Raw genomic sequence first — 14216 nt, 5'->3', positions numbered from 1 at the left:
TGTAAATCTTCACCCAAATCACAATAAATAAAATAAAATTATTAAAACAAAAAAAAAGAAAGAAGAACAAAAAGCACAGCATGTACTTTGGACCCAGGGTCCCTACACTGAGAACCTCCTAGACCCAGAGGAAGATTGATTCCAAGACACATGGAAATCTTTAAGGAACACTGGGCTGGCCCACGGTCATTGAAAGGAGACAAAGACCTTTCTCCAGAGCACACAAAAAGAGAAAGGCTTCCCCTAGCTGGTGCTCTGAATTCTGACTTCTAACCTCCTAAACTGTAAGAGAATAAATTTCTATTTGTTAAAACCAAAAAAAAAAAGAAACCCCAAAAGAAAAGAATTGCCAACCAAAAATCCTATATTCAGTAAGATTGTCTCTCCAAACATAATGTCAAAACTAGGACATTTCTCAGATAAACAGAATTAAGGGAATTTGTAAAAAGCAGACCAACTTTAGAAGAAGTACAAAGGGAGACGCATGGACAGAAAACCAACAGCGTCAAACAACAACCTGAGATTAAGACACAGGACAGGATCACCCAGATACCAACTGTGATAGTTGGAGCTGTGGGTCAACTTGGCTGGACCGCAATTCTGTGTGGTTTAAGCAACTGTGATGTGGGTTGTTCCAGTGATGGGATCAGATATATATGTTTTGAACAGCCAATCCTTTGACAGGGAATTTCCCTAAGGATGTGGCCTGCTTCAAGAATATTTATGGACATCCTGGGAAAAGAGACACTCTTCTGTGGATCAGGATTCTGTTGTGCTGCCTACAACTGTCCATGAGCAAAAAATCCACCATTCAGCCTGGAGATCCTGAATTTGTCATTTGTTGGAGTCAACAGCCAGTATACTGCCTGCCAACCTTGAGCTCCTCAGCCTCTGCAGCTACATGAGTCAGGAAAAGCCTCCAGCTTGACAGTTGATCCAAGAACTTTGGACTTGCCAGCTTCTATAAGTGTGTGAGCCATTTTCCTAAGATAAATTTCCTTTTCTCTATTTATATAAGCTTCACTGGTTTTGTTTCTCTAGAGAATCCAGTCTAACACACCAACCCAGACAAAGAAATCTTAAAAGTAAAATAAAGCCACAAAACTAAAAAACAGGGAACTAGAGATGTCAATTTGTAGATGATGACAACTTGGGGAGGGAAAAAAAGAAAGAAAAGGGAATAAATGGTATAGTCATAGAATTTCCATGTGGAGAGGAAGCCAAGGCAATATCAGGAAATAACAGACTGTTTTAAACTTAGGAAGATAAAGGTAAATCTCAGAGTAACCACAAAGAAAATTAATAAACCTATTCACCAAAATGAAAAAGAAGAAAAATCGTAAAGACTTAGTATGATGGTCAAGGTTATGTGTCAACTTGACTGGGCCATGATTTTCAGTGATTAGGCAGTTATGATGTAGTTTGGCAGTTACATAATGAAGTAGTCATCCCCAATGATGAGATCTTATATAATGTAATCACCTCTATGATGAGATCTGCTTTGAGTAAGCAATCAGTTGAAAGGAAGTTTCCTAAGTGTGTAGCCTGCATCCAAAATACGTGGATATTCTTGTAGAGCTCTCTGGGTTTTTGCTTGCTCTGAATCCTAAATCTGGGCATCATCATTATCTGACCTTCAGTTCTTTGGGCTTGAGCCAGTACCATACCATATTGCCTTTCAATCTTGGGATTCATTAGCCTCCAAGGCCTATAAGAAAGCAGCCTGCTGTCAGACCTGGCAATCTTGGGTTCATCAACCCCTGCAGCTCCTGAGTCAGGAGAAGCCTTCAGCCTGGCATTTGATCCATGGACTTGCCAGCCTCTACAACCACATGATCATTTCCTTGAGACAAATCTCTCTCTATATATTAATGTACAAGCTTCACTGGTTTTGCTTCTCAAGAAAATCCAGCCTAAGACACTCAGTAAATATAAAATCAACAATGAAGGAAATGAAAAGAAAATCTGTAAATAAAAAGAACTAAGCGTGGAAAATTAAGCAGAGGAAATAAACTGTCAACACCATACACACACACACAAACCCACCACAAAATGATAGTAATAAATTCATACCTATCCATAATCACAATGAATGTAAATGGTTTAAATGTACCCGTCAAGAGACAGAGAGTGGCATGGTGGGTGGAAAAAGCAAACACTGGGATTACAGGTATTAAAAGGAGAAAAGGACCTCACCCAAGAGCCAACAAAGAGAGAAAGCCTTCCCCTAGAGCTGGCACACTAAATTCAGACTTCTACCCTCCTAAACTGTGATGGAAATTTCTGTTTGTTAAAGCCATCCACTTGTATGTCTGTTACAGCAACAAAGAGTAACTAAGATAACTCTGTAATTCAAAAAGAAAGGGACCTCAGATAAGCAAAACTCTACTGAAAAAGAAGGAGAAAATAGGAGGTCTTACACTCTCTGATCTCAAAATCTACTATACAGTCATGGTAGTCAAAAAAGCCTAGTATTGGTACAACGAGAGAGACACATAAACCAGTAAAACAGAGTTAAGAATCCAGAAATAGATCCATCCATCTATGAACAGCTGCTCTTTGACAAACAGCCAAAATCCACTAAATGAGGGAAGAGATGGGTTTTTTTTTAATAAATGGTGCTAGCAAAACTGGATTTCTATTTGCCGAAAAATGAAACAAGATCCTTACCTCACACCATACACAAAAACTAAGGATAGATCAGAGACCTATATGTAAAACCTAAAACTATAAAGTTCATCAAAGAAAAAAATAGGGGAAAACTTAGGAGACCCCATTTATTGTATAAATAGACTATCAAGATAACCAAAAATGCACAAACAGCAGAAGATAAACTCGATGACTAGGACCTCCTAAAAATTAAGTTCTTATGTGCATTAAAAGACTTCTCCAAAAGGGTAAAAAGAGAAATTACAAATTGGGAAAAAATATTTGGCAACAACATATCCAACAAGGGACTTATCTCTAAAATTCATAGATGTCAACACCTCAACTTCAAAAAGACAAAATGTCCAATTTAAAAATGAGCAGAGGACATGAACAGATGGTTCACCAAAAGAAGACATTCAGGTAGCCAACAAACACCTGAAGAAATGTTAGTGATCATTAGCCATTGTTGTTTTTGTTGTTATGTGCCATTGAGTTGGACCCGACTCATAGCGACCCCTCCTTGGGTTTCCGAGGCAGTATCACTACAGAAGTAGATTGCCCCATCTTCCTTCTGAGGAGTGGCTGGTGGATTTGAACCTCCAGCCTTCTGGTTAGCAGTCAGGTGCCTTAGGCACTAGGCTACCAGAGCTCAAAAATGTAATTCAAAACAACAATGAGAGACCATCTCATTCCAGCAATAATAGCAAAAGTTCAACCAGACAGAAAATAACATATGGTGGTGAGGATGTGGAGAGATTGGGACTCCCATTTACTGCTGGTGGGACTCATATGATACAATCACTGTGGAAATCAGTATGGCAATTCCTTAAAAAATTAGAAATAGAAATGCCATTTCAAATAGCAATCCCATTACTGGATCTTATCCTAAAGAAGTGAGAGCCAAAACACAAATAAATCCATGCACACTCATGTTCATCACAACACTACTCACAATAGCAAAGAGATGGAAACAACCTAAGTGACCATCAACAGAGGAATGGATAAACAAACTGCGGTACATACATACAATGGATTACTATGCAATCCTAAAGAATAATGTAGAATCTGCAGAACAATGCGTAACATGGATGAACTTGGAGAACACTATGCTGAGTGAAATAAGCCAATCACAGAAGGACAACTATTGTATTAGTCCACTATTGTACAAAGTCAAGGAAAAGTTTATACATGGAAGGAAACTTTTTTTGTTGGTTACCAGGGATGGGAGGGGAGGGGAGGAAAAATTCCTAGGTAGGTTGAAAAAAAAATGTATATATATAAACCAAAGATTATTAGTGGTTACCAGTGGTAGCAGGGAGGGGAAAAGCTTTTCCTTGCAGGGCATTGAGTTTATACTAATGGTGGTAGAATATTTTGGAAAAGGATAGCAATAGTGGTGACATGACATGAAAAATGTCATCAATATCCCTGAGCTGTAAGTGTGGAAATTGTTATGTTGGTGAATGTTCTTGTTGTGTATATGTATGGATAGAAACTTTCTTTGTTGGTTACCAGGGATGGGAGATGAGAGTAGAGAAATTCCAAGCTGGATAGTTAGTTAGTTCTTCTAGCAGTCCATAGTATTTTCAGTAATCTTCACATTATCAGTAATAAAAGTTTAAAAGAAAAAAAAAAAAAGACATCTCCCTAATTCATTCTATGAAGCCAGCATAACCCTGATACCAAAGCCAAGCAAAGACACCACTAAAACAGAATATTATAGACCAGTATCCCTCATGAATATAGACACAAAAATTCTCAACAAAATCTTAGTCAATAGAATTCACCAGCATATCAGAAATATAATACATCATGATCAAGTGGGATTCACACCATGGTGCAAGGATGGTTCAACATTAGAAAATAAATCAATGTAATTCACCACATTAATTTAAAAAAAAAAAAAAAAAGCATCACAAGATCATCATCTCAATCAATGCAGAAAAGGCATTTCACAAAATCCAATACCTTCCCTGAACAAACAAACAAACAAAAAAAAGCCTCAGCAAAATAGGAATAGAAGGGATAGCCCTCAACATAATTAAGGCCATATATACAGAAACAACAGCTAACATTACTCTCAGCCAACAAAGACTGGAAGCATTTCCCTTGGGAATGGAATAAGCCAACATGCCCTTTGTGACGACTCTTATTTAGTATTAGCTAGAGCTTTCAAGAAAGGGACATAAAGGGCATCTAAATTAGTAAGGAAGAAGTAAAACTATCCCTATTTGCAGATGACATGATCCTATACGTAGAAGATCACAGAGATGCCACAAAAAAGTTACTGGAACTAATAGAAGTCTTCAGCAAAGTGGCAGGTACAAGATCCACATACAAAAATCAGTTGGATTCCTCTACACTAACAAAGAGAACTCTGAAAAGGAAACCAGGAACATAACACCATTTGCAATAGCCCCCAAAAGGATAAGATACCTGGAATAAATCTAACTAGAGATGTAAAAGACTGTACAGGGAAAACCACAAAACACCACTGCAAGAAAACAAAGGAAACCTATGTAAATGGAAGAACATTCCATTCTCATGGATTGTAAGACTTATCTGTAAATAAAATACAGTCCCAATCGAAATTCCAACAATATTCTTTAATGAAATGGAAAAACAAATCTCCAACTTTGTGTGGAAGGGAAGGAGTCCTCTGATAGCTAAGGAAGAACAACAAAATAGGAGGCCACACACTTCCAGACCTCAGAAACTATTATTATGCAGCCACAGTAGTCAAAACAGTTTGATGCATATGACACACACAGACCAATGGAACAGACTTGAGAACCCAGAAATAAATCCATCCAGCTATGGATAGCTGATATTTGACAAAGCATTGAAGTCTATTAAATGGGAAGAGAAAATCTCTTTAACAAATGGTGCTGGCAAAACTGAACATTCATTTGCAGAAAAAATTAAACAGAATCCATATATATTTCACATCATACACAAAAACTAACCAACATGGAACAAATACCTAAATTTTAAACTTAAAACTATAAAATTCTTGGAAGAAAAGAACAAGGACAAAGCTAAGGGCCCTAATCTATGGCATAAGTAGAATATCAGACATAACTAAAAATGCTTCCAAATAGCCAGGAAGCACAAGAAAAGATGCTAAATATATCGTTGTTGTTGTTGTTGTTATTTGCCGTCAAGTCAGCCCCGACTCATAGATAGACTAAATATATTAGTCATTAAGAAAATTAAAACCACAATGAAGTACTGCCTCATATCATTAAGAACCATAAAAAATACGTTGCTGTTGAGTGTGAGATATAATCCATACTGAAGACTGTAGTCTTGATCTTTTAATGTAGCTGCTATAAAATTTGAACTTCATCTGTGACTGTATTGTTTTCTATTGGCCATTGCTGGTCAAATGTATGTAGGAGATGTAGAATCAATGAACCTGATGAAGACTGGGTAGAGTACGATTCCCTGTTTAGATTCCATGTATGACCTAAAGAGGAGACTTCCTTCCACCATTGCCAAGGCCCTGGGAATCACCAGCTCTTCTCTCCTTCCCAGGTTGTCATCTCTCAGAAGATACTAGAGATTGTACCCCATGCATATACGGAGTGGATTTCACCAATCATTCGAACACTCTCCCTTCCTGCCTACCCTGTACAGTTTGTAAACCAGGTACAGAATATACAGACTCTGGGCCCAGAGGTGGAATGTGGGACGACAATGTGGGAGTTGTAGCTGATGTGGAGTCAGAAAACTTGGACTCCAGTCCCAATTTGACCTTAAATATAACCTGAAACATGATTATGTCTTTGAGCCCATAAAATAAAATAACATAAAGGCAGAAATTAATTATATAAGCCATGCCACTTAATAGAGAAGAACATTTTAAGCTATCAGTAGGAAATTATGGGCTAAATAATGATGATAATAAACTGGTCTTTTATTGGGGAGACAGCATAGTTATCACTTAAGGAAAGGTGTAGCAGGGGGAAGAGCTTGATGTGAAGCTGCTGACCTGGATCTGGTCCTGGGCCATCATCTTCCTAGCTCTATGTCTGCTCTTGACCAAGTGCTCAGCCTCTCATCCATGACTTCAAAAGCTCCTCCACTGTCTCTTAGCAGGGACAGACTTTTTAGGGGAATCTGACCAAGAGTTCATCTGCATCCAGGGTCTCTCACTTATTACCCCATCAATTGCTATTGACCATATGATCCAAAAGATGTTTCCTCCCAAAACTCATGCATTATCTAATGAATGCTGTTCTACTCTTTTTTTCATAACTGTGCTGACCACTGAGTGATGGTTGTATTTTATGTAGTCTTGTCTGTTTCTGCAGAAACTGGCCTTGAAACCTATGTGGTGAACTGAGTTAAGCTGAGTTGGAAGGAGTTTGGGTGGTTGAGGAATAAGTCAAGGAAATACATCTGTATGTAAATGCTTGTCCTTTGTCTCCAGATGAAGACAAGGTACGTCCGTGCACCCTCACCAGAGACACGGAGTGTCGATGCAAAGCTGGCTATTTCCATGGAGAAGATGCCCCTGAGATCTGCTCCAAGTGCAGCACTGGGTGAGACACAGGGCCAAGGGGTTCCCACCAGCTCAAGGGAGCCAACAGAAGACCTGAGGTTTCCTTTCACCCCATTCTCTCCCCTCCTTCCATCAAGTCCCCTCAAGCCCCCAGAGGGCTTCCCTGGGCCCATGGGTCTCCTGAGCCTGCATGTCCCCTCCTCATCCATCTGCATGTCCCACCACTGTCCCTGCAGCCATCTATTCCCATTCCCCTCAGCACTTTTTCCTTTGAACCACTTCAGCTCTCTACTGGAGATATTAGTCAGTCCTTAAGTCCAATGATACTTTCAGAGCTCACACAAATTCTTTAATTTCATTTAAAATGAAGAGAAAATAATTGGCTAGAAACAGTCTTGGATTACATTCATCTTTATACCAGTGCATTATAAACTATAATTCTTATTTCATTTTTATGGCAAAAGGGACCCATGAGGAGAAAATTATTAAGGCCCCAGAAAGACATGGTGAGGCCATGTGTCAAGCTTTTTAAAGTCCTCTCTTTAAGCGTCACATAAAGTTCAGTGCCAACTCAGCCTGCCTCACCCTCACCCATTCCCTCAATAACTCCTGTCTTTTCCCTGTTCAGAAGTTTTTGGCACCAAGACTTTCTTCACTATTCTCTTATGCTCTAGTGTCTGCTACAGTGGAGATAGGAAGGAGTCAGCCAGGGGCTGGTGAAAGGTTGATGCTATTAGTGAGGAAAGGTTGACTGGAGGAGATGGCTCAGCTTGTGGCCCATGGGCTTTCCTGATGCTGTACCTGCAGTGAAATCCCTCTGACGTTGTGGCCATCCCCCTTGCTGCCAGGGAAGTTCACTGTGTGGGCTCCACAGACAAGGCCAGGCCTGAACCAGGTGGCTCTGAGATCTGCTCAGGTAACCCCAGGGGTTGGATTGTACATGCTTGGATCCTTCCCAGACCCAACAGAAGAGTGAGGGAGGCTTTACCCTTGGACACTAGAGAGTCAGGTTCTTCATCTAACATCTTGTCAGGGGACACTGGGGAGAGTGTTACTCTCTCTTCTCTTATCAGCCCTCACTAACAGCAGCTTTCATTTCTCCCTGTGTCTGTTCCTAGGTGCCCCACTGGAATGATTCAAGACAGCCCCTGTACCCCTTGGAGTGACCTGAAATGTGTCCCCAGAAAAGCAGGTACCAAGAGCACTGGGGAAGCCACAGTTTCTGGAGAGCAAGTGACCATTGGCCCGAGGACTTCCACCATGCCCTTTCCTTCCTCAGGCTTTGGAAATCTAAATGCCGTTATAGGCACAGTTGTCGGGATACTTCTTGTGTTGCTTCTGGTATTTTGCTGTTGGTGCTATTTTCAAGGTGAGGCAAGATGGGAGTGAAGGTAGGGGTGGGCGCTGGGTCACTGTTTGCTGCTTCCTTTGTTTTCTCCTCATCTGTCTGGGACCACACAGGCCCTCAATCATACCCAGCCCCATCACATGATGGTCCCGTCAGCTCCCTGACCATGTCTAGCAGGGAGGGGCCTTTTCTTTACTTCTCAAGGCCCCACCAGGAAAGAGGAGCTGTCAGTCCCTGATGGGGTGACTTTATTATTTCCCATCTCTCCTCCCCTCCCCGATGTGCCCCTAGAGTTGGAAACAGCCCATCCCTGTCCTCTTCATACCCTGAGTCCATTAGTCCCAGGGCTCTTTGTTCAGAATCTGAGTCCCCAGCTGAAACACTGAAGGTCACCCCTGCCCTGGGGGGAAGCTGGAGCTGCAAAATGGGTCTCTCCCTCTCCACTTGCTAAAGGAGATGGTCCTTCTCTTCCAGGTTATGAAATGTTCACCAGGTTCCTGAACAGAGTGAGTTGATGTGATCCTTTGCTGAGACTATCAGCTCTTAGGAGCTGTTTCCCATTCACACAAAGTCCCAGATGAGCTGGCTTCCAGATGTATGTGTCCTGTGCTATCCCCTCAGCTCTCCAGCTGAGTATAAATTGGCAGGTGGCCCATGTGACTCCCCAGGCCAGCTGTGGTACAGGAGTCCTGTCCTTCTGCTGCTTGGGAGATGCCCTCACCCACACACCATACCCTCTGTGGACAGGGGGTGAACCCACCTCTGGCATTTCTCCAGGGTCCTGATGCAGCAGCAGAGCTGGGATGTGCTGAGCTGTGTAGCCACCTGGGATGACATCCTTGGGAGGGAAGAGGAGACAGGATAACAGGGGCCTTGGATGTGCATCCCTGAGTGGGTCTCTTCATCTTCTCTAGGTCTTGCTCTGGCTGTGCACCAAAATAAGTCCTGGAGCTCATGACAATGCTCACAATGAGGCCCTGAGCAATGGGAAATCACAGTCCGTGCTGGACCTTGAGCTGGAAAGGGAAGACCAGGAACAGGCTGAGGTGACAGGTGCCATGAGACAGAACCCAGTAGAAGGAGAGCCTTTCCTGGTGAGTAAGTGACATTGTGCATGGCCCTGTCCCTTCTTGTTCACCCAGTAGTCTTAGTAGGAAGAGGGAAGGTAGTACCCCATCAGCTCTCCTGGGTCATGGGGACATTAGAGGGATCAGGGATCTGAAGGAAGGGAAGAGGCTGCATGCTCACCCTGATGCAGCATTATCTGTTTTTATTGTCTGTCTTGTTCTCACTATTTCCCTAGAGCTACAGCAGTGAGCACTCTGATATTTCTTAAATGACTGACTACAAGCTACACGATATTCCACTGTGTGGTTAAAACAGATGTAGTAAACCATCTTTATACCATTAGGAATTTCAAGTTTATTTCAAAATTATTATATTGAACATATTTGAAAATGAATCTTTATTGAGATTTCTAATGTTTGTAGGTATCTTCTTTAAAAGAAGTGGAATTTCTGGGTAATGTGGAGAAGTGCTTTTTTTAAAAAAAAAAATAAAATAATATTACATTGAATTTTTGGTGAAAGTTTACACTGCAAGTTAGGTTCTCGTTTGACAGGTTTCACACAAATTGTTCAGTGGCATTAGTTCCATTTATCATACTTTGTCAGCATTCTCTTTAATTGTGTTTTCTTTGCTCCCTTTCCAGTACAGGCATACCCCATTTTATTGTGCTTTGCAGCTATTCCATTTTTTTACAGTGTGAAGGTTTGTGGCACTTCTGTGTTGAGCAAGTCTGTCAGCACCATTTTTCCTACAATGTGCTCATTTCATGTCTCTCTTACATTTTGGTAATTCTCACAATATTTCAAACTTTTTCATAAAGCTATTGCACACTTACTAGACTGTAGTATAGTGTAAACATAACTTTTATGTGTGTTAGGAAACCAAAACATTCACACAACTCACTTTATTGCAATATTCACTTTTTTGCAGTGTTCTGGAAACAAACACACAATATCTCCAAGGTATGCCTGTACTCTAGTTTCCCTGCCCCCTCATCTTTTCTTCTCTGCTTTTGAGTAATTATTGACCTTTTAGTGTTAGAGTTTTTAGCTCTATGCTCTATCATATGGATAACATCCTTTATTTTGTGTGCCACTCTGCTATTTCACGATAAAGTGATTTCAGGGGATAGGCTTTGTGGTAGTTAAGGTTGTGTGTCAACTTGGCTGGGCCTGGCCGAGTGGATGGGCAGCTGTGGTAGTTATTATCCATGATGAGACTGGCAAAAAAGTCATGGTGGCATATACCATAAGCAACTGAGTAGCTGCTTTAGGGATGTGGTCTGCTTCCCATATATAAGTATTCGATAGTTTTCTTATCAAAGAAGATAATATTCATTAATACAAATATTTTATTATAACTCAAGTAAAATAATTTTATCTACTTCTTACCAAGAATGAGCACTGTGGCATAGTGGGTAAGGCATTTGACTGCTAACCAAGTGATCGGTGGTTCATACCCATAAGCTGCTCTGTGGGAGGAAGATGTAGCAATCTACTTCTGTAAAGATTTACAGCCTTGGAAACCCGATAGAGATTACTATGAATAGGAATTGACTCAATGGAAGTGGGTTTATTGGTTTACTCCAAAACTCATGCCTTTTATTTTTGTTTCATGTCTTGTTTATAAACTCAGAACTCTCAGAACAATGCTCAATGTGCTGTGAGAAAGAGACATTTGGTCTTATTTTGACTGTGTTTGAAAGACCTATAGTATTTCACCATGAATAATAATGCTGGATCTTGTTTGATATAGAAATTGTTATCATTATGACAAGAACCTCCTATTTTTAAGATGTTCTCTAATTTTCTAAAACCCAGAATTGGTGGTTAATTTTATCACAAATCATTTCAACCTCTATTGGAGCTATCTGATGTTTCATTTTGTTATTTAAACTTATACTTATTAAAGCACCCCTGCTTTCTGGAATAAACCTTTTTTAGATTTTCCAAAATGCCTTCATATATATTCTTCTATTTGAGTCTCATAGAAGCCTGTGAGAACCTGGTTATCCCCTGTTGGGCTAATTGAAAATTGATGGGGATGGGGCAGAAGGGAACTCTCTGGGGTCAGAGAAATGGTCCATGTCTTGGTGCGAGTGTTGATTACACAGGTGTGAACAGTTACCAGAACTGGAATGGAACATGTAGCGTCTGTTCGTCTCACACATGTCATGTATGCCTCATGAGCAAATAAGCAAACAGTGCCTGTGAAGGATGTAGGCTATGAGGTCTATCTCAGATCTCGGTCATTCTCAGAGGGGACACTGGCATGGCCCAGGTCACACAGTTGGCTGGGTGTCAAGTGTCAATTCTAGAGTCCAGGACTCCTGACTTAGATTCAAGGATGTTCTCCACTGTCTTTTATAGAGACATCCAAACGCTGAAGGATCTCAGACAAGAAGGATGCTGCTGGTTTTAGCAAATGATGCAGACCCCACTGAAAGTAAGTGTTTTGTTCAGGGAAGTGCTGTGTAAAAAAATGAATGAATTATATCTCATTAATAATTTTGTGTATTGATTACATGTTCAAATAGTATTTTATTACAAATATATTGAATTACATGAAATGAATAACTAAAATTAATGTCACATTTTTCCCTTATAAAAGCCATTTGGAAACATGACATTTTATTTGTGCCTCAACTTATATTTCTATAGGACTGAAATGTCAAAGCATTTTACACACATCTCATTTAATCCCCACCGCTGTGCCCTGAGATGTGGGTGGTGTTTTGCTCCATCTTACAGCTTAAATTGTTCCTCAGAGTTTATTTGCCCCTTGTAGCTCTGCCACAGACAGAGTCAGTGAGGTCAAGGTGAGGTCAAGCCAGAGATTTCCTACCTCTAGGACATTGTTCTTTCCACTAAGGCAGATGCTCCAGTCATCAGATCTGACTCTCATGATAAACACGGCCTAAGCAGTGTCCCTCCTCTGAGATCCTGTTGTACCCATGGTCTGTCCTTCTCTGGCTAGTACCATAGGTTTCTTTATCCACCATGACCCATCTTGTCTCCTCAGGTGTGGTGTCAGCCCTCCCCTAGGGCAAGACTCTCTGTCAATCTTAACTGCCCTCCCCCATGCCTTGTATGTGATGAGGGCCAGGCAGTGATGCCTGACCCTCTGCAGAGGGGAAGCAGGTGGGGGACATGGAGCAACAGGTGGACCACAATAAGGAGGTCATTAGGGTCTATCCTAGGGTCCTAAGCCCAGGCCTTTTCTGAGGTGTGTCTCATTCTGTCTTTATTCTCACACAGCTTTGAAGTCATTCTTTGATTACTTTACAAGTGTAGTGCCCTTTAACTCCTGGAACAAAGTCATGCGGAGGATGGGTCTCACAGACAATGAAATCTCTATGGCCAGAGAGAGTGGAGTGTGCCCTGAGGACAAGCTATACAACATGCTAAACAAATGGCTCCTCAAAACCGGAAAGGAGGCCTCTGTCAACACCTTTCTGGATGCCTTGGAAACAGTAGGAGAAAGAAATGCAAAAGAGAGAATTCAGGACCACCTGGTGGACTCTGGAAAGTATACCTATGAAGAATATGAGGCAGACAGTCTCTGATGTATGCATGGGAGTGAAATTGCTTCATGAAGTTAGTGTCCCTAGTTTACCTTTTTTCCTGAAAAGGGATACACGATTGGACACCAGCTGGGAATAAACAGCCAAAATTTTGATGTGAACAGGACATGAAGACACTCTGCCATCAACTACCACGTAGCAGTTAGAATGTTCCCGAACTTTTGCAGTGGATTTAGAGTAATTTTTATAAAATGTTGTCTGTTTTAAGCAAACTGTACAATTGTATAAAAAAAGAAATATGATTGTACATATTGCACACTTATTTGTGTGAATTAGTTGAGATTTTATTTAAGAACCTTATTCTTTTGGTTCATAGCACTTTTGCATTATGTTAGGAATTAGTTCCTTTCTTTGTACTTGGTGTATTATAAGATTATGTCTTTGATATTATATGATGTGAATCTTTCTATATTTATCTTTTTGTGTAAGATTATATTGTTGTTTGTTGAACTGGGTCCAACTCATAGCTACCTTGTACATAACTGGATGAAACATTTCCCAGTCTTGCACTGTTATGGTTGAATTGTGTTCTCCCCAAAGTACGTGCTGTAAATCCTAACCTCTATGCCTGAGGTTATAATCCCATTTGGGAATGATTTTTCTTTGTAACGTTAATGAAACAGGATTAGTGTAGGGTGTGTATTAATTCAATCTCTATGGAAGTAGATTGCCCAGTCTTCCTTCCCAGGAGTGGTTTGTCAGTTTGAACTGCCAGCCTCCTTGTTAGTAGTCAAATGCCTTACACACTACACCACCAGAACTCCCCTTTTGAGATATAAAAGAGATTAAACAAGCAAGTGAAAGAAGCAGAGATGGGGAAAGAGAGATGTCAAGCCACATGAAGGTCACCTAGGAGTAGAAGCTCAAAAAAGAGAAAGACTTTCCTCTACAGTTGCTAGAGAGAGAAAGCCTTCCCCTAGAGAGAGCACCCTGAATTTGGACTTTTTGCCTCCTAAACTGTGGGAAAGGAACTCTGGTGGCGTAGTGCCTAAGGAATCTGACTGCTAACCAGAAGGTTCATGGTTCAAACCCACCGGCTACTCTGCAGAAGGAAGACTGGA

At 40.8% G+C, this 14216-nt stretch overlaps 1 protein-coding gene across 1 annotated transcript in view; it reads left to right on the top strand.

Annotated features, from left to right (window-relative positions):
* The window catches only part of LOC103205517 (tumor necrosis factor receptor superfamily member 10B-like), a 74581-nt gene extending 61444 nt beyond the window's left edge, over positions 1-13137 (top strand). The window contains exons 3-9 of the mRNA XM_042782307.1: positions 6187-6300; positions 7085-7196; positions 8275-8525; positions 8979-9010; positions 9419-9598; positions 11942-12017; positions 12830-13137. Coding sequence (XP_042638241.1) covers positions 6187-6300; positions 7085-7196; positions 8275-8525; positions 8979-9010; positions 9419-9598; positions 11942-12017; positions 12830-13137 — 1073 coding nt within the window. The remainder of the gene's footprint in view (positions 1-6186; positions 6301-7084; positions 7197-8274; positions 8526-8978; positions 9011-9418; positions 9599-11941; positions 12018-12829) is intronic.
* The last annotated feature ends 1079 nt before the right edge of the window (positions 13138-14216 follow it).

This window comes from Orycteropus afer, unplaced genomic scaffold, assembly GCF_000298275.1.
Source record: "Orycteropus afer afer isolate SDZICR_OR568_19922 unplaced genomic scaffold, OryAfe1.0 scaffold00289, whole genome shotgun sequence".
Classification (NCBI taxonomy): Eukaryota; Metazoa; Chordata; class Mammalia; order Tubulidentata; family Orycteropodidae; genus Orycteropus; species Orycteropus afer.
Note: the sequence above shows the minus strand (reverse complement) of the source record. Positions and strands in the feature narration are given on the sequence as shown.